Source organism: Ailuropoda melanoleuca, chromosome 1, assembly GCF_002007445.2.
Source record: "Ailuropoda melanoleuca isolate Jingjing chromosome 1, ASM200744v2, whole genome shotgun sequence".
NCBI lineage: Eukaryota > Metazoa > Chordata > Mammalia > Carnivora > Ursidae > Ailuropoda > Ailuropoda melanoleuca.
In genome coordinates, this window is record NC_048218.1 from 67,959,343 (window position 1) to 67,987,313 (window position 27,971).

General features: G+C 38.9%; 1 protein-coding gene across 4 annotated transcripts; it reads right to left on the reverse strand.

Moving 5' to 3' along the window:
• TFRC (transferrin receptor) lies at window positions 1-27,953 on the reverse strand. Of its 4 annotated transcripts, XM_034660038.1 has the most exons (20): window positions 27,852-27,916; window positions 26,529-26,612; window positions 20,773-20,831; window positions 19,992-20,202; window positions 18,776-18,989; window positions 17,455-17,604; window positions 17,163-17,268; window positions 15,064-15,177; window positions 14,320-14,418; window positions 13,822-13,961; window positions 12,224-12,381; window positions 11,333-11,452; window positions 9,919-10,004; window positions 9,284-9,347; window positions 8,267-8,334; window positions 6,970-7,028; window positions 6,671-6,752; window positions 4,957-5,178; window positions 3,674-3,814; window positions 1-3,060 (listed from the first exon to the last, which is right to left on the reverse strand). In XM_034660038.1, the coding sequence occupies exons 3-20, from the start codon at window positions 20,806-20,808 to the stop codon at window positions 2,818-2,820; spliced, it is 2,313 nt and encodes a 770-aa protein (XP_034515929.1). In that variant the 5' UTR covers window positions 20,809-20,831; window positions 26,529-26,612; window positions 27,852-27,916; the 3' UTR covers window positions 1-2,817. The 4 variants fall into 4 exon arrangements, with proteins under 4 accessions (XP_034515929.1, XP_011220017.1, XP_002916807.1 ...); XM_011221715.3 differs by lacking the exon at window positions 26,529-26,612 and having other exon boundaries at window positions 17,163-17,265; window positions 27,852-27,953; XM_002916761.4 differs by lacking the exon at window positions 26,529-26,612 and having other exon boundaries at window positions 27,852-27,953.
• Window positions 27,954-27,971: the final 18 nt, after the last annotated feature.

Genomic DNA, 27,971 nt, shown 5'->3' on the forward strand with positions numbered 1-27,971 from the left:
TGACAACTCAGTGTTCAAGCATTTTATTAAATCAGATAAGGAATTTCCACACTGTTGCACATACCAGCTTGGACACAATTTTAAGGACATATCACTTGTTTACAAAGATATAGATGAGCAGTAGGTTGGCAGTCTAATAAGCCATGTTTAGCCAACCGAAATTTCAAGAACATTCAAAGAGGAAACACAGTAAAGGTCATGCAAGTTCTAGAACAGTGAGTCAATGACAGAGCTCACTTCTTTTATCCTTTACTTTCAAAATGCACTTGATATCTATGACCAGAAAAAATCTGAAGTCCAGCAGGTTGCTGCTAGTCACATACACATTTCATTCAGGAATATTAAGCCTCTTACCACTTATTGGCTTTTTTGATTAGAAATAACTGAATCCTCACCATAGAAAAGAGGTTTTTGAAGAGATTTACTGCTGTAAATGGATGTCCATTATTCATATTATGTCTTGAAGTTACTGAGCTTTCGTTAAAGTATGATAAAGCGTGATACCCAAACCAGGAATCCCAGCTATGACCTTTTCACTCAGCTACACTAAATACCAGTTCCAGAGAAAATACGGTGAAGGCTGAACAGACTGTGAGCAGTGAAGCAATTCAGTGAGGCTGTAATCATCTAGATCTAGGTTGCCTTAGGCCGGTGACGCTAAGTTTAAGAACCTTAGGAGACCCTATGGCCTTTTTCTTAGGTGACGATTTCTCAGGGTGAACGGCCCTATGACAAACAGCTGATTATCAGGTTTATAATGATGGTTGACTAGAAAATAAAGTCTTTACTCATGTAGCTTCAAACTTATTTGTTCACATCTATATTTAACTGAAAACCACCACATACTAATGGGTAGGCAGACATGATCAAAGATCCTTTTGCAAGTTTCACTTCCCTACACCTTTCACACCCCCCTCCCGCCGAGCCTCCTAGGCAAGTTTCCCCTGATTTAAGCTAAAAGGTCAATTCTGGATTCAAACTTGTATGAACTAAGTTTACAGGAGAGAACATGCAAATAAGGGGATAAAGTTAAATTCATTTGTCAATGGCAAACATTATAAATGTATACTACTATCCCGCTAAACAGAAGACCTGGAGAAACCACAAAGATGACGAAATACTACATTAGGTTTAGAAACAAAGAATCTTGAAGGAAGTAATTTTATTTCCTAGTGGTTGAATTCACCCACCAAATGCTTAATGACCATAAAATGTTTCTGCAACTAAAACTAAAAGAGAATTATAGGGAGCTGGGAATACATGTTAGATACTAACGATCTTCAAGCTTTGAAGATGTCATTGCATGAAGAAAATTATGGGAAACACTGTTCCCGATAATTACGTACACCCTTAGTGTAACATATGGAGATCACTGTCTCCGATATAGACACTGTGGTAGGCAAAAACTACCTTGTTCTTTATACATTATGGAAGACACTGCTCCCGATAATGTGAGTTAGGTTTGTGACAAAGGTACTGGAAATTTTGCAAAATTCGAATTAAAATTACACCTTGGATAAATCGAGCTGTAAAATTTCACACATGAGTACTATCACAGCCTTTAAGTGACACTGATTTATAACTTGGTCACAATTCTTTCCCTTTAGGAAAACTGCTATTTTTATCTGGTTGGCTAAACAGAAGTCTAACTTGATTAGCAACCCCTAATTAAATGGAATTCTTCACCGATATTCAGCTTTAAAATTTTATTTGGCTTGTGGCTGTTTTCTAAACCCTTGAGTGTTGGCCATAAATGCAAAACTTCCAGTATCTGTTGGGTTTTATTAGCAGATGCTGCTTTTATTAAAAAAAAAACGACAGTATAACTGTCATAATTATGGAAGGCACTGCTTCCGATAATTATCTTCTATAAAAAAAACACCATTTATAGTGAACTCTGTCACTGATAAATAAACAATAAATATCTCAGTGCCAAAATGATAGAAAGCTTTTCCAAAAAATTAACACTTTGGCCAAAATTTGGCAGTGTGTTCTTTAACGTCTGACAAACTGAGTTTGAAATTAAACACCTGAAGCTGGTTCTCTTTCAAAATACTTTGGGAAACACACTAACAACAAAAAACTAATAAACAAAGGCTTACGGGGGAGGGGCGGATGAAAAGAAAATACAGGTCTTTGGCTTCTGGTCTCCTCTTTTCATAAATAATCTTGAGGTTAACACATTAAGGCCTTACTCCTGTGATAAACACTTGAACTTCATTTTGTCCAGCTGAAGGACCTCTGTTTCAGACCTCATGGGCAAGTCCCATCTCTTCTGAAAGTTAACTGTTTCATTCAGGGATATGGAAACCAGCTAAATCCGTAAAGAAGGCATATATCTCATGTGGAGAATGAGGTCTGACAACCTGGTATCTCCTATCCAGCATCAAATGAAGGGAGAGGATCGCACCAAGCTACCACTTTCAACCTTCGGCAGATACCACCCTCCCCGTCCCCCTTAGAAGATACCAGCTCATGTCCTTAGGATTTAGAGCAATAATTCATGTAACTGGTTCTGACTTTTTCATAACTGTAACAAGAAAGAGGCAGTTACCATACAAAGCATTTAAAATTTTAGAGATGATCAGAGAAAAGATTCTATCATGAACATTTTCAAGTGGTTATTCACTTTAACTTGAAGTAGGTACCTACCCTGTATTAAAAGCTGCTGCCTAAAGACATCTAGGAGTACCAAGATGGTTGGGTAGAATTTTAACAATATTAGGTTTTGTAGCCCTACTAAAAATTTAGCACAACCAGCACAAGTCTAGAAATCACACTACCCTGATGTTCTTATAGAAGTTACGGGCATCACATTTAAAGCTCATTGTCAATGTCCCATATGTCACCAGAGAGGGCATTTGCCGCTCCTTGAATAGTCCAAGTTGCTAGAGCCAACTGGTTTCTCAACAGTGTTTCATTAAAAGCACTGTTATTTTTCTGACGCAGCTTCAAATGCTCTAGTAAAGCTGACAGAGTGTGAGAGCCAGAGCCCCAAAAGATATGTCGGAAAGGAGAATCTCTCGGAGATACGTAGGGTGAGAGGAAGTGATATTCCACCTACAAAAACAAAAACATACAAGAGAACTTACACAGTGCTGGGACTTTCGCTGTCAGGGGAGGACCTGACGTAGTAAAACAACTGTCATTCTCTCACTTTAAATGTTAAAATCCCCCAAATTTAAGAACATGGAGAAGCAGGCACTAATCTCCTAACATTAAAATTATAAAGTAAACTGTCAATTCCTTTGTAAAAATACATTTGTAAAACTCTTACTGCATTGGTTTTTTTTAGTTCCAGCATACATACAGAAGATTTACAACTTCCCACTGTAATCAAGTCTTCTGCCTTTTCCTTGAGATTAAAGCAGTTAAGGGCTGAATTAGAGAACAGGAATACAGAGAAAATGATAGCTAAAAATCATTAATGATCCCTTCCTACAAATGTTTTTAAAACCTAAAATGTCAACACCAGGTTAAATGCCTTTTGTATTTCCAGTTTAGATATGTCAGTTCTAGGTCTTGCCAATAAGAGCTAAAAATCTGTGCTCAATTCTAAAGCAGCAAAGGATTCTAGGCTCCTGGAATCACTACTCTACTTTTTAGATATGCAAGATTTACCAATGAAAAATTAACATACTTTAGTTCTTCCTTCTTTCAGACATTTACTTACTTTCATGATACGGTCATTGATTTCCCTCATGACAAATCTGTTCGTACTCTCCGCATTCTTATAATCTGTTGTGAGTCTGGAGGTGGCACGGAAAAAGTCTCCACGAGCAGAATACAGCCACTGTAGATTCAGACCCATCTCCTGAAGCAGAAAGACACGAAACTCCCTATTAGATGTTCTATTTCTTTTTTTTTTTTTTTTTAAGATTTTATTTATTTATTCGACAGAGATAGAGACAGCCAGTGAGAGAGGGAACACAAGCAGGGGGAGTGGGAGAGGAAGAAGCAGGCTCATAGAGGAAGAGCCTGATGTGGGGCTCAATCCCATAATGCCGGGATCACGCCCTGAGCCAAAGGCAGACGCTCAACCACTGTGCCACCCAGGCGCCCCTAGATGTTCTATTTCTAAGGATGTTATTCTACATACATTTCTAATTCAGTGGTAGCTACTGAGACGATTCTGATAAAAGGGGGTGATTCGCGGGCAGAGAATGCTAGACTTAGGCACCTTGCCCAGGACGTACACTCGTATCTGAGCCCAGCAGATGGCACAGTTATCCATTCTTAGTCTCCCAAGGAAGCCGTCCTCATCGAGAAATTTAACACAATTTACTTATTATGTAATACTGTGCCGTATAGTTTCCAGGCCAATTTGCCGATGGGGGAAAATTTTAACCATTTTGGCTCAATGAACTCCACAATCTGTGATTTTTCTCTTAAGTCCCATTTTCTGGTCAGTTGTAATTAGTTTCAAGAAAGCCATAATCATTAAGATTTATCAGTGATTTACTTCATTTAAGGGATCTGTTGACTTCCAGTACCATAAAACCAGTTGGAAACCACACACTACTATTAATTTGATTTAATCAAGCATTTGCATACTAGACGCACAGGATCAACACTAAGTAAGACTGCAACTACTGGCCGGGTTCTCTCTCCATCCATGACATCCCTGAAAGGCATATCTGATATAAGCCCAGACTCATAGGTCCATAATCATGGTTGAGATCTTTATATTCTCTGGGTCCTCTTTACAGGTTACCCGGAATTACACAAATGTAACATACCTTAGCTAATTAGATTCTAAAATACTTACTGTGGTATATCCTAGATTTATAACCCACAGCGCCTCTCACCTTTCCTTTCAAATGAGTTACAAATTCTACAAAAAATTATACATTAGTTCACTTCAGCTACCAATCATAGCCCTTCTCAGGAACAGCTAAATACCATTCTTCAAACTGATATTTCAGCCATAAGAACCTGATTTTAATTAGTGCTCACCTTCATGTCTGCTCTGAATCGGTTCATATCCCTCACAAATGAAAGTATTTTGTCATTATACATCTCATAGTTCAGGTTCAATTTAAAATCATAGGTAAGTTTCATTATAAGCTGACCAGCTACTTCCGCTGCTCCACGTGCCATTTGGTTCAACAGAGGAATTTTCCGTTTCAGGTTCTCATAGTTATCCATGGTAGTGCCCAAATAAGGATAATCTGTATCCTGAAAAACAAAGCTAGGTGAATGCACTCACAGGGGGGTCCTAAGAGTAGGAGCCACACATCAGTTTTACTATCAAGGTAACAGCAGTTGCAATTCTTACCTTGCTTCTAATGTATTCCCCCATCCACTACTTTGGTACCCCTTTTGCGACTTCCTCTGAACCTAACCTACTCCTAGAATGACTGCTTTCTTCTAGGTCCTATAGAATCTCTGTTCTATTGCATCATATACCCTGAACAGAAGTCTAGCCAAATTTCTTGAGGTTGTATCCCTATTTTCCTCTCTCTGGGAAGTTTGGCCCATTAAATAAGGAAAGAGGACAACATGCGTGAAGTGTGCTTTTGATATAAAGTGTCACATTTAGACTAAAATTGACCCTCTTTCTAATGATTCAGCAGTCCATTCATACATGTTACCTTTCTACCAAGAAGTTCTCTCTACCTTCATTAGATAATTTAAGTAACTATTTCTTCAACTCTACTTCCTTCCACTGTCCTCAGTGACAATCTCATTGACAATCCTTTGATCCGACCTCAATTCTTTACTTTCAGACTATACAGTTTTGTATTACCTGCTAGGTTTTTGACATCTAAGAAGTCAGTAGGAAGTTTTTTAAAAACCTTCTGGAGGTCAACAGAAATCATCCATAAATCTCCTCAACCCTAGGACCAGACGTTCAGTTCTTCCTAATGTACTAAATGGATATTGTGACCAGCTATTTCAATGCCATCCACACTGCTGGTCTAGCAGGTCAAGAGTGTTCCAGCTATGTTCTCCAAATCCAGATCTTACATCGCTCTCCTTCTTCAGACCTTTCCCCTCCTAGTCCCAGGCCAAAACATCCAGTGATAAAAAGTCATGTGAGACCTAGCCTCCGTGGGCTCGATAATTTGATGCCAAAGTCAACAGCTTCCACCCTGACCTCCGAGACTAAAACTCTAGGATCTCTCCATCCCTTGGAGAGCCCACTACAGGGCTGGCTTTCCAACTTCAGCACAGACGCCTTCATCCCTGTTTACTCGGAGTAGCCTTCAGGCCTTCTAACTGGCTCCTGAAACAAGCCAATCTTGCTTTCCTACAACTTGGGTCAGTTCAAAGTTCTGTCTCATAACAACCTTACATCTGTTTGGTTTTTGTGCTTTTACCCATAATTCCTGTTCAAGAGATTAACATCTCCAGACAAACGTCTAGAACCATTATCTTAACAGGTATCAAGAACAGCAATGTACAGGTGAACCTTCTGTTTGGCGGAAATAGTCTATATCTGCACTGTACAATAGGTAGCCTTGTTATTAAAACTCATGATACCTAACTGAAGACGTTTTAGCAAATAAATTCAACTGCTAATTAAGAACATTCTACATTAAGACTAATAATAAGGGAGCATGCAATAACTGCTTGTGTATAACTTCTTAAAACAATTTAAGCACTCTAGGTCTCAAAATTGATGAAAGAAGATCTAAGATATAACTTTAGATTTCTTCAGACTTACCTCACAAAAACAGAAAGAAACCGCTGGGATTCCAGAGTACGCAAGGAAAGGGAAAGCAGCATTATCCAAAGAAAATTCCTCGCTGCAAGGAAAGCAAGAATGTGTCTCTAGTAAGTTTTCTAAAGAGCAAACTGTGCTATCATGCAACCCTACCCCTATCCCCAAATAAATTCTTAAACTGACTCTTAAGTATAGGTAAGCTCACTGCAAGGTTAGGTTTAGATTTCTACCTCACATAGCGGGTGCTACTGGATGATTCTGCTTTTCTAGAAGCTGCTCATTCTCTTTTCTCAACTTACACTTTGTTGATCCAGTTGCTGTCCTGATAAAGAGACTGTCCAGTAACTGGATGTTTCACCTGTAAAAAAAAAAAAATTAATTTGTCACTAAAATGAATCTTTCAGAACATAGTTATTCAGGCTGGTCACAAACATATTTACATCTATCAACATTTATTAAAAAAATTTATAGTATCTTCTTGAAAAAAATTTGAGACCGTTAAAACAATCTCAAATTTCTAAAGTTATTCCTACAAGGCTCATGTTGTCACAGTGTCTTCAGTGACAGCGAGAAAAAAATGTTCTCCTCCTTTAACCATTTTAAAGGTGGCTCAGCCAACTGTAAAGGCCCTTTCTAGTCTTCATGATAGGCCTATCTTGTTTCTGGTTTTTTCCTTCTAGCTCATTTTATGCTACTGCAGCCTAACCTACAAACACATTACTGCCTTGCTGGAGACTCTACAGCAATTCCTAGTTTCCCACAGGATCAAGGTCAAGTTCTGACCCTTGCTCTCTCCATCTGTAATCATTCCGTGGGTGCCTGGGTAGCTCAGCTGGTTAAGCATCTGCCTTTGGCTCAGGTTATGATCTCAGAGTCCTCAGCAGGGAGTCTGATTCTCCCTCTCCCTCTGTGCTCTCTCTCTCAAGTAAATAAATAAAATCTTCAAAAAAATCATTCCGATATATATGGCCTCTAAGCCCATTAGCCAAATCTTATTCCCCCATTGCAAAACTATGGTCATTCACATGCCTGTCTTTACACAATGAATATTTCATCTGGCCTTCTTATTTACATATTAGGTATATTCAAGTTCATTTATTTTTTTTTTAATTTTTAAGACTTTATTTTTAAGTAATCTCTACACCCAACATGGGGCTCAAACTCACGACCCTGAGATCAAGAGCTGCAATGTTCCACCAACTGAGCCAGCCAGGTGCCCCTCCAGTTCATTTAAAGCTTCCTTACCGTTCTGACTCTATAGAAACCCCCACTGGACACCCACATACAGCTTAGGCCTCAGGAAATTCTGCAGTATTCCCAAATAGACTACATATTGTTTGAGATCAGAGCCTTTCATATACCACCTCCTTCACCTTATATTTACCGAGAGTAAATAAGTAGTTTACCCTCACCTCACATGGTTTAATAGGCAGAGCAAAAAAGCCAAGAGCAGGACTTAAATAATGCTGCTATAGGATTTATTCTAAATTCCTGTAATTGGTTACTTATGTTGGTTTAAACATCAACGTTTTCCATCCTATTGTAAAATTAGTTGAAAAATGAAGTTACAGATTATATAATTAGGTATACACTCACATCTTTCATCGTTTTCTCAATAAGCGAATACAACAGCGGGCTGGCAGAAACCTTGAAGTTCTTGGTACCTGCAAAGAGATTATTTTAACATTGCCCCTTCTCTAGTCAAGTAATTTTTACACGGCTACTTCTACAACCAAAAGTACTCGACAAAAAAAGGAAGACAATAACCTAGATGAGAGGCCAAATACACCTACCCTCTTCAGGAACTAGACAAGTGATTTAAGAGTCAACTTCTTTAGTAACTGCTAACCCTAATTTGACTCAACTAAAGCTCTTGCTCCTGAGTCGGCATATGTTATTGTCAATGATGTGGTTTTTGGTACCCTTCTAGTTACCCATATCAGGGCGGTCATCTGCTAGCTATTGTCTACTTGCTACATTCCATACATTCTGCTGCACAGGTAAGATAGTGGTAATGACGAATCTAATAAAAATCTAGTCAATTTTAACTCCTTCCTTTTTCTTTCCAGTGAGATATTTTACTATTCTCAGTTCATTCACTGGCTACATCTGTACTTCCAATAACATTCAAACTCTTTTAGAAGAGTTTAGAATATTTCTATTTGTGATGCCATCATCTAGCTAGATGTTAATTAGTCTCTAAAAGTACCATTCTATACGGTATGGTTTAGTTCCTTCTGGTCTAAAAAATAGTCCAGACTCTCGGTTCTTAGACTTCAGTGCATCAGAATCACCCAGAGTGCTTGTTAAAACACAGTCTGCTGGACTTGTGTTCCAGTTTCAGACTCAAAAGATCTGAAATTTTACATTGCTAACAGTTCCCAGGTGATCCTAATGCTGCTAATTGAGGACCACACTGGGAACCGTGGCATTAAAGGCAATCAGCACCCATTCTATAATTTAATGGACTACTAAGAGAAAGCTAAGTCAGCCTTGATCAGGGAACAGGCAATGTAAATTGCAAAAAATAATGAGTGTTGCTGTAAAAAGCTTTCTTCCATTTTATAAATAATTTATATAAATTCATAAACAGCTAATGAAAAGGATACTTACCAAGAACAGCTTTATCCAGATTAATGTAAGTGAAAGCCTTTAAATGCAAGGAGGAAAGGTATCCCTAGAAAAGAAGGAAAAATACCAAATGTACTAATATCTATTAATCTAATTGTCACACGGAGCAGCTAATATTAGGGACATCTTTTTAAATTCAGAGTCTATTGATACTTAATATACAAAGGCAAAAATGATATGCAGTTGACTCCCCTAATGTGGGAGTTAGGGGCACTGACCCCCCCCAACGCAACTGAAAATCCACGTATAACTTTTGACCCCCCCAAACTGAACTACGAATAGCTTATTGTTGACTGCAAGCTTTACCAATAACATAAACAGTTGATTAACACATATTTTGTATATTATATGTATTATATATTGTATTCTTACAATAAAATAAACTAGAGAAAAGAAAATGCTAGGAAAATCGTAAGAAAGAGCAAATACATTTAGAGGACTATACTGTATCTATTTAAAAAAAAATCCACGTGTAAGTGGACCTGCACACTTCAAACCTGTGTTGTTCAGGATCAACTATAATCAAATCTAAAAGAGCATGGTTTCTGGAGGACAAATTAAGCCAAAACAAGTTCAGCTGCCTATCCTGGGTATGGGTGATGTATAGATAATAATACCTCTAGCCATTCAGTGGCACCGATTGCTCCAAAGTCTCCAGCACTCCAGCTGGCAAAGACAATGCTTCTGCTGGGTCTATAGCCACCTAAAAGATAACAAAAAGTTAGTTTTATCTTGGGACAGGTTATAGGTAGGCAACTGACTTAAGAAGAAATCACAAATTTCTAATTCAAGACAGCAGATTCAAGAATATTTCTTTCCCTTTTGGGGCCCCAGGTGAAAGAACAACAACAACAAAAAGAATAAAAATAAATTTTAAAGTAATCTACAAAGAACAGGATAAAAGATCATTTGCAAATAAGATTTCAAATACATAGTAGGGACCAGTTTTTACAGGAAGTCACTTTTTTCCAACTCCATTCTTTGAGCCCCTTAACTTCTGGACCAAGAAATACTTGACTAAAATGTGTACCTTCTCTGAAAACAATCTTCTCTGAAAACGTCGATCGCTTAAAACATTGGGTTACTTTACAAACAACTGTTATGAAACAGAATAAAAATTCATGCATTTAAGTTATAAGAGTTTTCAGAGAAATTACATTAATGACAGCTCCTTTTGGGACTATATGTGCCATTGCCCTCCATTCCTCCCCTTTCCTTGTGTATGTATTTTTCCGTACTATGTACTTTTGCATGAAAGTTAAGCACTGCAACTTACCCTATGACCCGAAGATTCAAGAAGGTGATGGGGGTTTGCGTGTGGGTGTGTGTGTGTAGAGGAGTGGCAAGTACCAAGGGAGAAAGGCTTGAAAGGAAGTGTGTATATATTATAAATATATAGGAACATATCTAGTATTCTAAGTATAATATATAAAATTACATATTATGACTTTATAACAAAATTATAGAAAATTAATACAGAGGTATACCACTGCTTGCTTTAAAATAGATTCCTTAGGGGACCGTGCTAGATTTGCCATATCATTCTGAATATGTCAAAGTAAGAATTAGGGTCCAGGGGGTGCCTGGGTGGCACAGCGGTTAAGCGTCTGCCTTCGTCTCAGGGCGTGATCCCGTTGTTGTGGGATCGGGCCCCACGTCAGGCTCCTCCGCTATGAGCCTGCTTCTTCCTCTCCCACTCCCCCTGCTTGTGTTCCCTCTCTCGCTGGCTGTCTCTACCTCTGTCAAATAAATAAATAAAATCTTTAAAAAAAAAAAAAAAAAAAGAATTAGGGTCCAGGACAACACTTTTTTAGTGTCTCAAAGGAGTTGATTCCTAGTGCAATGAAGACACTGCATGGAACGCTGTTTCAAAGCTAAAGGCAGATCCAACAAAAGACGATCTGCTTTGTACCTAAGAACTCAAAGTCCAGCATAAGTGAACCATAATAATACAGGCAAAAGTGAGAGAGCATGTAATATTTAGAACTATATATAGCACACAGATTCAAGTTCTCAAAGCATGTACTCTACCTTTTGAGACCATATCAGAGAATATCTGGGCAAGCTCCAAAAGGAGAGCTGTTCCTATGCTAGACTTCGCAGCTCCAGGACCCCAGGCATCCCTCTGAGCCCCTACTACAACATAGCGATCTTAAAAAAAAAAAAAAAAAAGAAAGAAAAAAAAGAAATTATACAATCAACTTTTAAACTGTTTTCTAATAGTGAACTCTAGAATAATCATGTTAGTAGAAAGGGTAAAAATGCAGTATATGCTCTAAGGGTAAGATATTTCATATCCGACTTAGGACTCTGGGAATTAAAAATTCACATGACAATACTAATCTCTTTTTCCTTATTAGTATTGCTCCTCTTTCCACATTACCAATTAAGTTTACTCATCAACTACCTATTAGTGCCCACTAATTGTTTAATAAGCAACCAAAGTCCAAGGGCTTTCCTTACTAAATGATATGACTATTAGATTCTACTTAAATAGATGGCCTATTCAAAGGGTCAGTAATAAATCACAGCCTACATGCATGTTTAGTACATATCATTTATGGCTGTTCTCATACCGCAACATCGGAGTTCAGTAGTTGCAACAGAAACTGATCGCCTGCACCAGGTTTATTATCTGCCCCCTTTAAGAAGAAATGTGCTTACTGCTGATCTATTCAATAACATAAAGGAAATTTTCCAGTCATAATGGCCAGTTTTTGACAAGTTAATTTAATTTCCTAGAGTCTTACTGTCTCCCAATAAAACTAACACCTAAACAGTTTGCTTCAGGACAGACAAGAGTTATTAGCACTCCACAAAACCCAGCCAAAGCCAGCCTTCCTGCACGCCCCTCTTCCGGCCACATTCTTAAGAACTAGGACAACACAAACAAATAAACAAAACAAAAACAAGGGTCTTTACCAGGTTCTTCAAAACCTTTAATAACTCCAAAAACGTTAAAAATTCTTATCTCTTTCAGCACATTGTTCACAGTGAGTTTCACGTTCCTGTTCCGGGAGGTCTCCAGCCTGCACGAGGAGTCTATTTCCCAGGCAGAAGGACAGTCTCCTTCCATATTTCTAGAAGAAAACAGACATTAGAGTTCAGAGTTACTGATGCTTTCCCCATGCTTTCAAAATCAGTCTTCCTTACTGCACGGGGAAGGTCTAGGCTAAGAGGAGATATAAAGAAAATGTATACAAAATTTACTCCTTGGTGGCCAATGATCTGTGTCTTATTCTGACCTGCAGGCAATCATTTGAAAATGAGTTGCCTCCAAGTATAACTAATGCTTTAAGAAAATTTTTCTACCTATCCTCATCTAACATGTGCCTTTCTGCCAGAGACGCAGTTATAATTTACATTTTAAGTAGGTACCGAGACGGACTCAGAATGAAGTTCTTACATACAAGCCCATTAATATAGTCCCATGTTTCCTAATGCTCTCCACTAACCAGTATCCATTCTTATCTTAGTTATAAAAGAATATTTTCATGCTCCTGATAGTTAGGTATCTTCCCCCATCGAATTCCTCATACGTTATCCAAACAATGACTGCTCTACTTACAGAAGTATGTCAAAACATTACCACCCCCCACTACAAAAGGATAAGATAGGGAGCTGGCTTCACAGGTTAGGGAAGACTTGTAAGTGTTAGTAAGAATGATAAAAATCACCTATTAAAAATGCCTTGCAGATGGCATTATTAATAGTCGCATAGTATTATTCAGGTATCCTTACATGGGGACGCTCTTCATTTGAAACCAATCACCCTCTTAAGTAGAATACATTTCAAATATCTAATTAAGTCAAAGAAACACGATCAGTGGGGTTAGAGTAACTTGTTTTACGTCACACAGCAAATAAATGCTCACATAAGTGTCTGACACTAGATCTACGTCCTATGCCAATACCAAGTGGGAAATATGTCCAGATCAAGATAAAAACTAATGACAAGTACTCTAATCAGACTGGGTTCTATAGGGCATACTAATACATTAGGGAGGATATCCAGGACTAATCATGACTGTAAAGCATCTGGAAACTGTCATGAGAACTGAAGATATTCAATCTATGGACTAGAAAACTTGAATTGTTCTGTTGCTAAGAAGATCTAGAACTAATGGGTGTTACAGGGAGTAAGATATCAGCTCAACATGAATTCCAACACATCTACTCCAATAATTGAATGGGTTGTTGTAGGCAACTAAGTGCTTTACCTCAGGAAGTCCTCAAGCAGAAACTATGCCAGGAATAGTATACAAGGAATTCACTGGGTAAACTGAACAAGGACTCACTGAGTTTATAAATCCAATGACTAATTATTAAGATCACTTTATGGAGGAAAAAATTCATGCTTATCTACAACAAGTTAATAGCTATCCACCCCCACAATATGCCAGATATGGAAAATTACTGCCAATTGTTTTAAATTTTATCAAATTAACTGAAATGATTATCATTACTTTCTAATCATAAAATCAGTTTTCAAATAAGATAGCTTTCCAATAAGAACTTACTCAAACAACTTTTCTGCGGCAGCTCTGGAAATTGTTTGGACAGGAATGCCGGGCAATCCTGACGACTGAGACGGTGGAAACTGAGTATGATTGAAAGAAGGGAATCCAGGTGTGTACGGGTCACCTGTTCCAAAGTGAGCCTGTTAAAACAAAAGAGTAATGCACTCTGTCAGGAATTTTTCAAGAAATCCTTACAAGATTATGATTCAGTATGAGGGTACAGGCTACACTTAGTTTAGCACCTGAAAGCCTGATTGGCTCTACAAGATGCGACTTGTTTTTATACACCAGATTCCCAATTCAAGACACTGTTGAGAAGGTTCTGTTAGCAATAATAACTAGGTCTCAACGTCACATAACCCATCTTCTTGTTAGTCCTGGACTCTCCCAGAAAAAAAGGAGCATTTAAGGAAGGCATGTTAACTTCTACTAATGCAGATGGAACCCAGCAACAATTTGTAGAAACTAAAAACTCATTTACTTAAGAAAAAAACTCACATGTCCAAAGACTGGAACCTCTGCGTCAACAATGGGAAATCTAGACTGGTCCATGTATATCAAGACACCACTTGCATTGAAACTTTGAGCATTTGCAACCTAAAGGAAAACATGTAAAGATCAGAAAATGAAGATGCAATTCACACAAAATTAGAAGAGTATGTATTAGGCTTTATACTAAAAGACAAAGGGTTACAGAGGACTGCACTGAAACTCCCCAATGTTTCAACTAGCTTATATGTTGAGACAAAATTCTTGCCTTAACTCGTCAAGGAAAGACAAGAGAAATAATAAAAACCCATCCAACACAACCATTGTCTTTTGCTATATTCCATTCTATGCCTCATGGAGCTTTGACTTTTAATTTTCCTTTCATAAAACATAGTTATAACAGAGTTCTATATATATACATAAAAAAACTATTTAACAATAATTTAATGATCCTATAAAACAACAGAATATTGTTATTTTAAATTTAAACTCTTTCACTTAAGCATTTCTGATTACTTCTTTTTCACTGAAAGGCAAGGACTGCAGAATACTACAAAGTGGCTATGCCATAGTTTTACGAGTGTCCCTTAGTTTAAAGCATTCGAAATTACTTAATTTGTTGAACACTTTAATAAGTTTTATTATTAGGTATGAGAGTTAAAGACTGACAGTTTTCAGAATGTATAAAAATCAATACCCCTTAAATGAAGAACTACCGGTATGATACCAATGTATTGAATAACTTATACTCACCTTTTCAGCAAAAGTGATTTTGCCTGCTCTAACAATCACTAAAGATCCATTCACAGGAGAGTTTAAATTCTCAAAGTCTTTTTTGGTGCCAAAATTAGCATGGACCAGTCTACCCTAGAATAAAGATATCAGAGTTCATGAGCATTATGGTAATTAGAACAGGCATAGAGTCCGAGACAGGATGGTTTTACAGATCAAACCCAAGAGAGAAAACAAAAAGACAAAAAGAAGGAGGCCAAAGCCTAGAAAGGATGTAAGAGAGTTCTAGTCAAACTGGTCACAGTTACCAGGAGTGAAGCAAGACTTCTGGCCTCCTATGTTCCTGTCTCGTATTATCACATGCTGCCTTTAATCTAATGCGCATTGACCTAATGACATTTAATCTCTTTTACACTGCTTCCAATATTTTGGGGGGAGAGAAAAGCTAACAGAATATGATAAACAAAAGAGACATATACCAATATAAATACTGTAGGCTAGCCCTGGCAGCACCAATTACATAAAGTTCCTAACATCGGAAAGCTAGATAACTGAGGACATACATAGGAATGGGTCTTAACTGAAAGTTCTGATAATAAACCTGTGTGAAAATTGTTAGACACTATCTAGTACAGTAAAGTGACTGGCATAGATCAACTTTTAGATGTTTATAAAAGGTATCTCATAATGTCCCTAAATTCTATTAACAGAGCTATAAACTGACTTTGACAACCAAATATCCAAATATAGAAAGCTTACAGGTGAACTAAAACCCTGAATGTTCTTTTTTAAAATAATTAATTAATTAATGGGGCGCCTGGTTAAGCGTCTGCCTTTGGCTCAGGGCGTGATCCCAGGGTCCTGGGATCGAGCCCCACATCAGGCTCCCTGCTTCTCTGGAAGCCTGCTTCTTCCTCTCCCACTCCCCCTGCTTGTGTTCCCTCTCTCGCTAGCTGTCTCTCTCTCTGTCAAATAAATAAATAAAATCTTTTTCTTAAAAAATTAATTAATTAACTTGTGAGAGAGAGAAAGAGGGGGGTGGGAGGAGGGGGAGAGGGAGAGAGAGTGCCAAGCAGACTCCGTGCTTAGCGTGGAGCCCCACACGGGGCTCAATCTAACCACCCTGAGATCAAGACTTGAGCTGAAACCAAGAATAGATGCTTAACTGACTGTGCCCCCAGGCGCCCCCAAACCCTCAATGTTCTTTGCCAGAAGTCCACCCACCTCCAAACCCCTAGCTTGTAGGTAGCCAGAGAAAGTGATATGGCACAGGTAAGACTTCATCTGGATTGGAAGGCATTCACTAGATACACCCCTGACATACAAACATATGTTTTTTTCACCTGAAAAACCTAGATAGATCCGTTTTTTAATTTCTGTAGTAGTTTGGCCATATTTGCCTTAACTTTAAAAGATCAAGCATTAAAGATTCAAGCTAAGACTAGACTCCAGCCACGATGGTTACTTCTATCCGTCCCCACATGGCTTGATATATACTTTCATTCCCACAAACACCGCCATGTGTCAGGCACTGTCCAAGGCTCTGTGACATAGCAGTGAATAAAGCCAATCTCTAGCCCTTCCTGTAGCTTACTTTCTAGTGTGGAAACAAACGTCTGGTATGTAAGTCCCATGAAGAAAAATAAAGCAGCATAAGGGGAAGTTGTTGGCGGAAGGCCATTTTCAACAAGATAATCAAGGAAGACTACCCTAAAGAGGTAATGGTGGAGAAGAAACTTGCACAAAATGAGGAACAGGCCATGTTGGTATTTAACAGAACAGTGGGGCCGGCAGAAGGAAAGGTAAGTTTTACAAAGGCTTTGGGGTGGGAGCATGCCTGCGTTTGAGAGCCTGAGGAACACCAGGGAAGCTGGGGCGGCCAGAGCACACTGGAGGAGGAAAAGAGCAGGAGGATGACTCAGGGCCTTGCGGTCCTAGATAAGAACCTGGGATTTTACTTTCACTGTGGCACAGGAGGGTTGAGAACAAGAGTATCTTGAGATCAGTTACATTTTACAAGTAAATTTAAATTCCTAAGAAATTCCTAAGAAAGGTAACAATAATGAGTTTCTGAGCTATTCAACAGGAAGAAGTCTCAGGCACTGTTTTGCCTTACTTACAGTAACTGTCGCCGCCTTACTGTAGGCCACGTAACCCTCAGGGCTTTCCACCAGGTATACCACGCCACTGTCCGTACCCACTATGGTCACCGAGTTCTGAGCACTGCTAAAAAAGATTAAGTGAAGCTAAAGCTAAGGACAACCGTGGGGAAAAAAATGAAATCTTCAATTCATTTTTATCTTTAATACACTTAGCATTTGACTTGCATTATTTATTTTGAAAGTCTCTGCTCTATTAGCACACCTGAAAATAGCTACTTATATAAAGTCAGGTTACCACCTTTCAACATACCTGCTTTTGACCTGAATCTTAACAAAGTGTTCATCATGCCAGGCTCTGGTAAGTGGATATGTACGGAATTGATTCTCAATGAAAAAAGCAAGGCTATCATCTTTTTGAGATCCCGCCTCACGAGGAACATACGGATTTTCATTCAGCTGCCTAGAGGAAAAACCGTCACTGTTAAATGAACTGAAATTTAATTTAAAATAAACAATGAACTCAAATATCAAGCAAATATTTCAAAAGCACATCTCAATACTACTCATCACAGCTAAGATAAATTAACTGTGACCCAAAATTTCTGGATTGACTAAAGACAAACTTAGAAAAAAACAGCAAAATTATCTGAAGGAATTTATGTCTTCAGCTTGTTAAAACCTCTTTATCCAAAGTAAAATGGTCCTTCAGGAGCCCCGTCCTAACGGAGTGCCTGCTCAGGGTAGTTTTAGGGGAAATGAGTAGTTCCCAAGAGATCTGTTGTAAGCAAAGTCAAAGATAGTGTTACTGTTGGTGAACTCAAGAAGTACAGTTTTAATTTTCACCTACTTTAAAGCAAAACTACTCCTTGTTCTGATCTATGTCTCACTGTAAATATATAGAGATCATACAGATTTTTTTTCTTTTGTAAAGTACACTCTCATTTTTTCTATAATGCCTGGTATATAGTATACACAAAAGTATTCAATAGATAAAGTAAAAATGCCAAGATTTCTAACCTAAAACTAAGAGAATTACTGTACCACTGAAACTATAGGAAGCCAACCTAATAGGTAGAAGATGAATACATTATTTACAGAGTTAGGTAAGTGTCTAAGGAAGATCTTAAAAACCAAAGGACAGAAACCTTAAGGACACTTCTTAGCGTATGGATTAAGGAGAACCAGAAGAAATCAAAGACACAAAAGACATGATATGTCTCTCTACCAAGTTAGGCACTCAAGTTAGTCCTGATCTAAAGAATACAGAAGGCTGCTGATGCCCTTGTGGACAGTAGCAAAGCTCCACGTGTCTTACAAGGGGTTAAGGTGAAAAACTGAAGCAGAAGAAAGTCTGTCAGCAAGCAACAAGCTATAAAGAGCCAGATGACAAAAAGATCAAAGACCTACGAATTTTTTAAAGAAAAAGGAGTGTCCTCACAAAAGTTCTTTCCCCCGTCCAACACAGTTTGAATTCTTTACTAATGGTCTACCCGCCAGCTGAACACAGGAAGCCTCCCCTAACTCTAAGAAGTCTTTCCTCCAGACTGGCACGTTGGTTTTGTTGCACTGCTCTGGGTTATCGGTATTTGTTCAGGGATTGAGATGAAAGTTGTGAAGTAGCGCAGGTTTACCTGATGGTGGTGGCGAACTCTGTGTCATTCAGTCTCTTTGACAACATTGTTTTGAGGTCCGTCCAAAAAAAACGATTGGATGTTTCAGGTGCGTACTCTTCTCTTTCTGGAGGTTCTGTTCCCACTATCCCCAGAGACTCCGTTCCTGATAGTCTCTCACATTCAGCTTTTGGTTCCACACGTTTACAATAGCCCAAGTAGCCAATCATAAATCCTAAGGGTAAAACGTTTCACAGCTGAGTTCAAAGAATCTCCTTCATAATATATTCCTACAGGACTGTTAATACTTGCAGCTAAGCCTTGAAAATACAGGTTTATTCAAATTGTAAGCAGTTTGAAAGTAAATAATGAATCTCAGTTCTGTATATTTTAAACCATTCAATCTAATAAATCATACAGTTGACTCTTGAACACTGTGCGGGGTGGGTTTAGGTGTAGACCCCCACACACAGTAAAAAACTGCATATAACTTTTGACTCTCCAAAAATGTAACTACTAATAGCCCACTGTTGACCAGAAGCTTTATGATGACATAAACGATCAATTAATAAGCATTCTGTATTTTATAGGTTATACAGTACATTCTTACAACAATACCTATCTTTTTTTAACTTTTTCAGTACTTCTAGGCTACGAAGTTGGTTTGCAAGTTTTTTCAAATTGTCATAAATCTCCAAAAATTTTCCAATATATTTATAGAAAAAATCTGCACATAAGTGGACCCACACAGTTCAAGCCCATGTTGTTCAAGAGTCAAATGCACAATAACTTTAAATAGTTACCTATTTATTTATTTATTTATTTAAGTAATCTCTACACCCAACATAGGGCTTGAACTTATGACCCCAAGATCAAGAGTCACATGCTCTACTGATTGAGCCAGCCACGTGTCCCCAAATGGTTACTTTTTTAAGATATAGGTAACTTTTCTTCCCAGAAGCCTTCATTGAATCCTTAGGGCAAGCTTCTATGCTACAAATATCCTGTGTGTATTTCTAGTACAACATTTGGACATTACAATGAGATGATTCATGTGTCTCTCTCCCCCCAACAGGCTAAACTCAAGGCAGGCCAAGAATCTTAGTCATCACTGTATTCCTAGTGCCTAGCATAATGGCACATAAAAAGGTACAAAATAAATGTTTGTGTGGCTGAATTAACCGACTTCCTAGAGTCAGTGACAAGGGACATTTAAGTTGTGAATGGCCACTCTTACCAATCAAGAAAAAGACGATTACAGCAATAGTCCCATAGCAGATAAATCCATTAAACCTTTTTGGTTTTGTGACACTGGCAAGATTACCCCTCACGTTATTGTCAACACTTTCTTCTTCATCTGCAGCTAGTTTCATCTCCACATGACTGTTATCACCATCTACTTGCCGTGCCAGACTAAACCGGGTATAGGACAATGGTTCTCCACCAAACTGAGATTTGAAAAAAAGAGAGAAAGAAAGCATTAGGAAAGAGAAGAAAGGGAAGAGGAACATTTACGAAAGTCTGGTTAGGTATTGTACTTATTATTGGGCCATTATTAGGACTTGCTATACATTTTTAAAGAAAAAGAAGTTTCTCTTTCAGAACAACATTCTTCCCTATGCCCAGTTCTATCCATGGCAGATGTGAGCTAGGCCACACACTGGCCTTCATCTCATTCAGCCTTTTCATTTAGGGTGTCTGTTATATATGTCTACTAACATAGGTATATATTTTCATCAGTGCTTTCTTCAGTTCCTCTTATCTACGTGGCTATCCCCCTCCCACCATGCCCAAAAAAATACCCTGGAAATTTTTACAGGATTTTCCAAGTTCGCTCTACTCAAGACTGAATATACCCCTCCTTTGTGGGATCAGTTACATCTCAAGACCCCACTTCAGCATAAACAAATTCTTTTTGATACCTTTGAATATTACTTCATGCCTACTGGGTTAGTCATTCTTGTGTATTTCATATTCTCACAAACCGGTGACAAGAAATACAACTTAAAATATCTTACCAAGGTAGAGAATGCTGATCTGGCTTGATCCATCATTCTGAGCAGCCACGCAGAAGAGCCTAGTATTAAAACAGAAAATTAATATGAGATAGATACCACTGTATGAGATAAGTGTGGGCTTTTCATTATCATGCTAATTATTATACATCAAATTTACTTTCAAATATATTTTCACCTTTCTAGAAAGGGTCTTTAACAAAGATACTTGGTTTCTAGAACAACTAAATTTAATGTAATCCTTGATTAGATCCTGAATTGAGGTGGGATGGGGGTGGGGACAGGGACAAAGGATATTGTTGGGAGAATTAAGAAATCTAAATACAGACTATATACTCGATAACACTACTGTATCAATGTTAATTTGGAGAGTGCAATAATGGTATTCTGTTTTTGGAGAAGAATGCTCTTGTTCTTAGGAAATAAATGCTGAAGATTTTTAAAATGAAGTACCAGGGAGCCTGGCTGGCTCAGCTAGTAAAGCATGTGACTCTTGATCTCAGGGTTTTGAGTTCAAGCCCTATATTGGGTGTAGAGATTACTAAAAAAAAATAAATAAACTTAAAGAAAGAATGAAGTATCATAACTTCTATTTTTATTTTATTATGCTTTTATTTATTTGGCAGAGAAAGAGAGCACACAAGCAGGGGGATCAGTAGAGAGAGAAGCAGGCTTCCCGCTGAGCAGGGAGCCCAACGCTGGGACTCAATCCCAGGACCCTGGGATCATGAGCTGAGCCAAAGGCAGGCGCTTAACTGTCTGAGCCACCCAGGTGCCCTGCATCATAACTTCTATAACTTACTTTCAAACAGTTAGTTTTTAAAAGTATATAAGAAATAAAGCAAATGTGGCAACTATTAATAACTGGTGAATCAGAGTAAAGGGTACATGGATATATACTGTACTACTCTTTCAATTTTTCCTACAGGCTTGAAATTTTTCAAAATTTAAAATGTGGGGGTCACCTGGGCGGCTCATTGGGTAAAGCATCCGACTCTTGGTTTCAGCTCAGGTCATGATCTCAAGTCATGGGATCAAGCCCTGTGGTGGGATCCATGCTCAGTGGGGAGTCTACTTGAGATCTCCTCCCCTTCCCTCCCCCCCAAAATAAATAAATAAATCTTAAAAAATATGTGGGGAAAATTAGTTAGAATGTCACCCATGTTAAGTAGATTTAAGTAACTGAACTTGGTAGTCAAAAGAACAAAGATAAAACACAATAGACTAGCACCTTAAAAAAAAAAAAAACAACTAAAGTAGAATTAAAATTAAGCCAAGCATGGTCATGCTACAAAGACCAGTAACAAAGCATCTCCAACAAAAATGAGTGAAAACCTGATACTTCTGATTAAATGAACAGTTCTTACAAATGACCTGATAGCGCTTTGATGCAAAAAGAATAGACAAAAAAAGAAAAACACAGTATGCAGACAAAGAGGCCAATTATCTGAAATGTTAAGTGTCTTGTTCAAGGCTGAAAACTGATAATCCAAAACTGAAGTTCAATGGGTTACTGGGTTATAAAAATTGTGCTCTCATCTCCAGACATGTAAGAAATTAATCTTAACCTTTGACCTCTGAATCATTATGCTGTATGCCTAAAACTAATATAATATTGTATGGGAACTACACATCGATNGCTTTTTTTTTCTCTTTCAAAAAAAAAAAAAAAAACTTTAAAAAAAAAAAAAAAAAAAAAAAAAAAAAAAAAAAAAAAAAGAAAACTGATAATCCAAAACTGAAGTTCAATGGGTTACTGGGTTATAAAAATTGTGCTCTCATCTCCAGACATGTAAGAAATTAATCTTAACCTTTGACCTCTGAATCATTATGCTGTATGCCTAAAACTAATATAATATTGTATGGGAACTACACATCGATACATCAATTAAAATAAATTTAAAAATAAATAAATGACAACCATCTTATTATTTTTTTAAGTGGTTTTTTTTTTTTTAATTTTCCAGTAATCTCTACACCCAACGTGGGGTGTGAACTTACAACCCTAAGATCAAGAGTCACATGCTCTACCAACTGACTGAGCCAGCCAGGCACCCTGACAACCACCTTAAAAGTAAAAAACACCTCTGTAACCAAGAGAGTCCTATATTGAGTTAAAGCATAGATATTAACTGAAGTCTGGACTTTCTAATTAAATTGGTTTGAGTGCATCTAGATGTTTGAAAGTAATATTATGTTGAAATATACAAAATGGTCACTTAGTTCATACTATCTATTTTAAGGCTTTTCCTATACTACAATTACACTTACAGGACATTTAACATCCACATGGCACAAACCAAACTGTGAGATATAAGCAGACTGTAAAAGATGTTATATTTACTGACATTAGAAAAGTCTCCTATCAAAACCTATTAACAACAACAAAAATTTAATCCCCAAACTTTAAAGACCAGAGCTAAGAAGCAAGAGATCATCTTCTTAGAAGTACAGTCTCTTGCCCTATCTGGTACAAAAAGTTTGTCACTATCACTGCACCAGAACGGTACAAACCCAATCACTAAAACCAGAACTAGAAGACTCCACCCTGAACCAATTTTAATCACCCTTTTCTAGGAAAGAGCAGCTTTCAAGTTTAATAGTCATCTAAACCAGCCATTCCTCAAAGTTTCTAGTTTTAAATTAATTTTGAGACTAAAGTGACAACACTTTTAAATAAATGATCCAAGTAAAGGATTTAAATAAATAACGATGAGATTAAGCAATTGCAAGTCTGCAGAAACAAAGATATTAATAGAATATGTAATTATGATTTTGTATAATTAAAATCTAAATACACTTTTTACTGAGAAAACCAGTATGTCATTTCTATTTTAATACCCAGACACAAAATTAAGATTATAACATAAAAGCAATCAAGTCAGAGGAAAAAAACTGTGACCTAGGCAATTCCCATTTTAACCTCATAATTTAACCCTTCATCTATGAAGAACATGATAATTCTATGACATCTATAAAAGTTATTCCTTAAGTTTTATATATTACAAATTTGAATCATTCTTTCAAAATGACCTCACACACAGTAAAGCTCTGTATTTAAAAGAACCCCTTAATAAATTTTCTTCCAAATGAAATCACTCTAATTTATGTGCTCTAAAAGCGTGGGAGAAACTTTCCATACCAGTTATAACCGTCTATAAACAGGTAGTTATGTTAAAAGACAGCATCTAAACGCCAAACAACTTTCATATGGCTTATTTCAAGGTGTCACCACTACTAATAATCTATAACAAGAGACAAACCAAACATCACCTTGATTATTATACATATTAGCACCTTGTATATATTTAGTGCTCTCAGATAACTGGAAAACCTATTCAGTTTCTCACATTAATAATGAAAGTTAAGGTAAGCAAAACAGAGCCCCCCCCCACCATGTTTCAAACATGAAATGGAAGGAGGATCTGAAATGTCTTTATTGAGCCATGGGATGGAAGACAGGAGGTAGGCAAAGGTACTAGCTATAGTCCTAAACTTCTTTATAATTCAAATCGTTTTATTCCTACTTTCTGGAAATGTGGCATTAATTTACATTTAATTTTTTAAAATATAGTAACTACCTTGAGGTTTTAAGCTACTTTGGGTGTCTCAAAACCAGGAGTCTGCACACAATACCTACAGCTAAGGTTAGGGTGGGGGGATCATGTACCAAAATACACTGTCACCTATGTATAAGATGCCCAAGGCCGCTACTCGATTTTACTTGAAATAACAATAAGCCACTTGTTTGTTATTACTGACAAGCCCACTTCCATTTAGAAAATGGACCACAGTTTCAAGTCCTTGGAGTTCACATAAAAGGAATTTCCTCTACTTGTTTTTGAGTTTCTATTCTACAGAACTTCACTACCTAATAACCACTGCCCTCTACTTTCTCCAAAATGGGACAGAAACCAGCTCCTGTCTCTACTAACGTTCTTTTTTTGTTCTTGAACTTCTTCTACTCCTTTCTTCCTGACTCAGCTCAGGGAACATCTTTATGAAGCCTTCTCTGATTTCCCTGCCCTACACTTGTTATAGAATTTACAAAGAATAAGGGTGCCTGGGTGGCTCAGTCGGTTAACTGCCTGCCTTAGGCTCAGATCTCAATCCCAGGGTCCTGGGATGGAGTCCCACATCAAGCAGAGAGTCGGCCTCTCTCTCTACCCCCTTCCCCTGGCTTGTGCTCTCTCGCTCTTTCGCTACTGCGCGCTCTCTCTCTCAAATAAGTAAATAAATAAATAAATAAATAAAATCTTTAAAAAAAAAAGAATTTACAAGGAAAAATTAACAAAGAGTAAAGATATTTTATTTCTCAACAGTATGGGGAATGCTTAATGTATATGAAGCTCATTTTTCATACCATTTGGAAATTACATAATAAAGAATATAATGAAAACCTTGGACCTGGAATCTTCTCCCATCCCTGCCACTATTCTGGTTTATCCTGGAATCACTGGGAAAAGCATGAATAGTTAAGATTTTAAAAAGCAGAAAAACTTTAGGGGCGCCTGGGTGGGCTCAGTCGGTTGGGCCTCTGACACTTGGTTTCGGCTAAGGTCACGATCTCAGATCTCAGAGTCGTGGGACTGCGATGGGCATCCAGCAGCTGATCTCAAAGCTCCGCCAAAGAGTTGGCTTGAGATTCTTTCCTTCTCTTTCTCCCTCTTCCTCTGCCCGTGCCCCCACTCGTGTGTGTTCACTCTCTCTCTCAAATAAATAATCAAAATTAAAAAAAAAAAGGGCAGAAAAACTTTAAAGGTTACCTGGTAGGGCTCCAAGTTCTTAAGCAATTGATTATGGACACCCATTTTGCAAACTGTTTCCCTTTTCATTCACAGGTGAAAATGAAAAGGTTACAGGAATTTACAAAACTTCTGCAGAGCCCTCAGGACACATATAATTGTGTACACCCAGGAGGACTTGTAAAGAGATGGTCAAGGCCTTTCCTAGCTTTAAGGGTCTAAAATGAAAAGGTTATGGGGTGCCTGGGTGGCTCAGTCGCTTGAGCGTCTCTGACTCTTAGTTTCAGCTCAGGTCATGATCTCATGGGTGGTGAGATCCAGCCAGGGATAGGCTCAGCGCTCAGCAGGGAGGCTGCTTGAAGATTCTGCCCCTCCCCCTCAATAAATAAATAAATCTTTTAAAAAATAAAAAAATGAAAAGGCCGTGGAGAAAAACAAGGAGAATCTTCATTTCTATTCAGCTTTCTGTAAAAAGACTGCCTAACTCAAAGGGCAGGACCACTTGAAGTCACTGCCATCTACCTGTACGGTGTTCATCTGAAAGAGCACACAGAAGCACACAGGGAAGAGTTCCAAAACGCCTCAGAGGATCATTTTTAACTAGCCTTTACTGTTGTCTGAACCAAGTTTCACCAGGAACCTTGCTCCATTCTAGGTAAGTACATGATCAGAGGCAAATAACTGCCACAACTTGGGGCAGAGTTAGTGGAGTTGTTGTCTCTACCCAACATCTTCAGCACAGGCTAACTTCACAACAACATTCCATCAAAGAAAAGCTAAAGGGTGCTATGCTATATGTAAATTTTTGGAAAATATTTCATATTGATAAATTTTTTTAAATTCGAGATCTTCTTGTGAAGTATACTGAGTTTATTATAATCCAAAACTGAGAAGAAGAAGAGGGGGAGGAGGGAGAGGAGGAGGAGGAAGAGGAGGAGGAGGAAAAGAAGAAAAAACCAGCAGGGCCAACAAGTATCGTAGATAGCTTTGCAATAGAAAACTTCCGGAAATCACCTTAAATGTCTTTGTCAATAAGGTCAAATTCCCCAGCTCAGCCGCAACTGAATCAGCATCTAGTATTCCAACTCGTATCTAAGCCTAGAATAAAGGTATCAGGTATCCAAATACTTCTGTAGGAGAACAGCTATTTCCTACTTCAATCCTCTTACCACATCTCCCAGAAAAGAAAGCAGAAGCAATTAAGTTCCCTGGTCTACCCAAGGTCGCTGGAAGCAGAGGAAAAATGTTAACCGAAGAGTCAAGTCACAAAATATTATTTTCTTACTCACCCTACCCACTACTTCCTTAGAGAGCCATCCACTAGAAACAGTAATACAATGGGCCTCTAAGGCATATCAATATAGCACAGCCTTTTAGCCATATCGCTAATTTCCTGAAAGCAAAAGCCAATTCCAATCCAAACAGCTTTTACTTTGCCTCCAAACCATCGCTTTCACAAAGCAGACGTCTTATTTCTGCATCTCCCACCTTACAACAAGGAGAGCCTAGCAATCAGAATATTCTTCGAGTCAATGCCTGCGGCGTTCACCCCTTCTGCCTGGGGTCAAACTGAGAACCCACACACAAGGCCGGCGGCAACGCTGGAAGATCAGGATGTGCCAGAGTTCCAAAGCACGGCATACAGAAACTCCCATCCGATTCCCAGCACACACTCGTAACCGATTCGAGGACAGCTCTGTCCTTTTCAGCAGTGAGACTAGGACCCGGGTAGGCCCCGAGAGCGAAGGGCTACAAGCTCAAGGTCACCCACGCACCCCGACAGCAGTTCCCTGCGGACACTTCCCGGGGCAGCCACGTGCTCCCAGCACAGCAGGTCTACGCTGCGGCAGCGTGGCTCGCACTCCCGCGCCCGCGGCCTAGGGCTGTCCCATGAGGTCCCGCAGCTTTTAAGGACGAGCTAGTGAGGACAAGGGATCCGGGTGGCCTGAGGAACCGGAAGCAGAATGGCGGGGCTCAGAGCGACAGTGGGGTACCCCTCATCTCGCCCTCAGTACCCTCATGGAGAAATCATTCGCCGCTCCGCGACCGAGACGAGAAGGCGCAGAAAGGCAGACAGAACAGCCCTTCTCCGCACAGCGGCTCCACCTCGCTGCACCTGCAGCCCGCTCCCCGAGCCGCCGCGGCCCCTTCCAGACCCTCACGCGGAGCCCGCTCCACCCCGCTTGCCCCTCTCCAAGTCGCCGCAGCCTCCCCGCGGCCCCCGGACGCTGCTGGACAGCACGCAGGGGGCCGCACCGGAGACCGCTCGGACCCGCCCTGCCCGCTGAGGGGAGGCCGGGAGGTCCGGCGGGATTCTAGCATCCGCGCGTCACTCACACAGACACCCCCTTCAGCCGCTACCGCCACAGCCGCCACAGGCCGAAGCTGACGCTCTCTGGGGGATGTTCGCCCCCAACCGGCTGTTTATATCTTGGCCCCACCCTCTTCCGACCCCCC

What these genes read in the sequence shown, in the direction of transcription:
- TFRC (XM_002916761.4), bottom strand. Translation starts at nt 20,808, where the DNA reads ATGATGGATCAAGCCAGATCAGCATTCTCTACCTTG. An exon ending in AATCGTCTTTTTCTTGATTG is followed by an intron (nt 18,990 to 19,991) that starts GTAAGAGTGGCC and finishes TTTTACCCTTAG; the next exon opens with GATTTATGATTGGCTACTTG. An exon ending in GCCGCAGAAAAGTTGTTTGA is followed by an intron (nt 12,382 to 13,821) that starts GTAAGTTCTTAT and finishes GTTTTCTTCTAG; the next exon opens with AAATATGGAAGGAGACTGTC.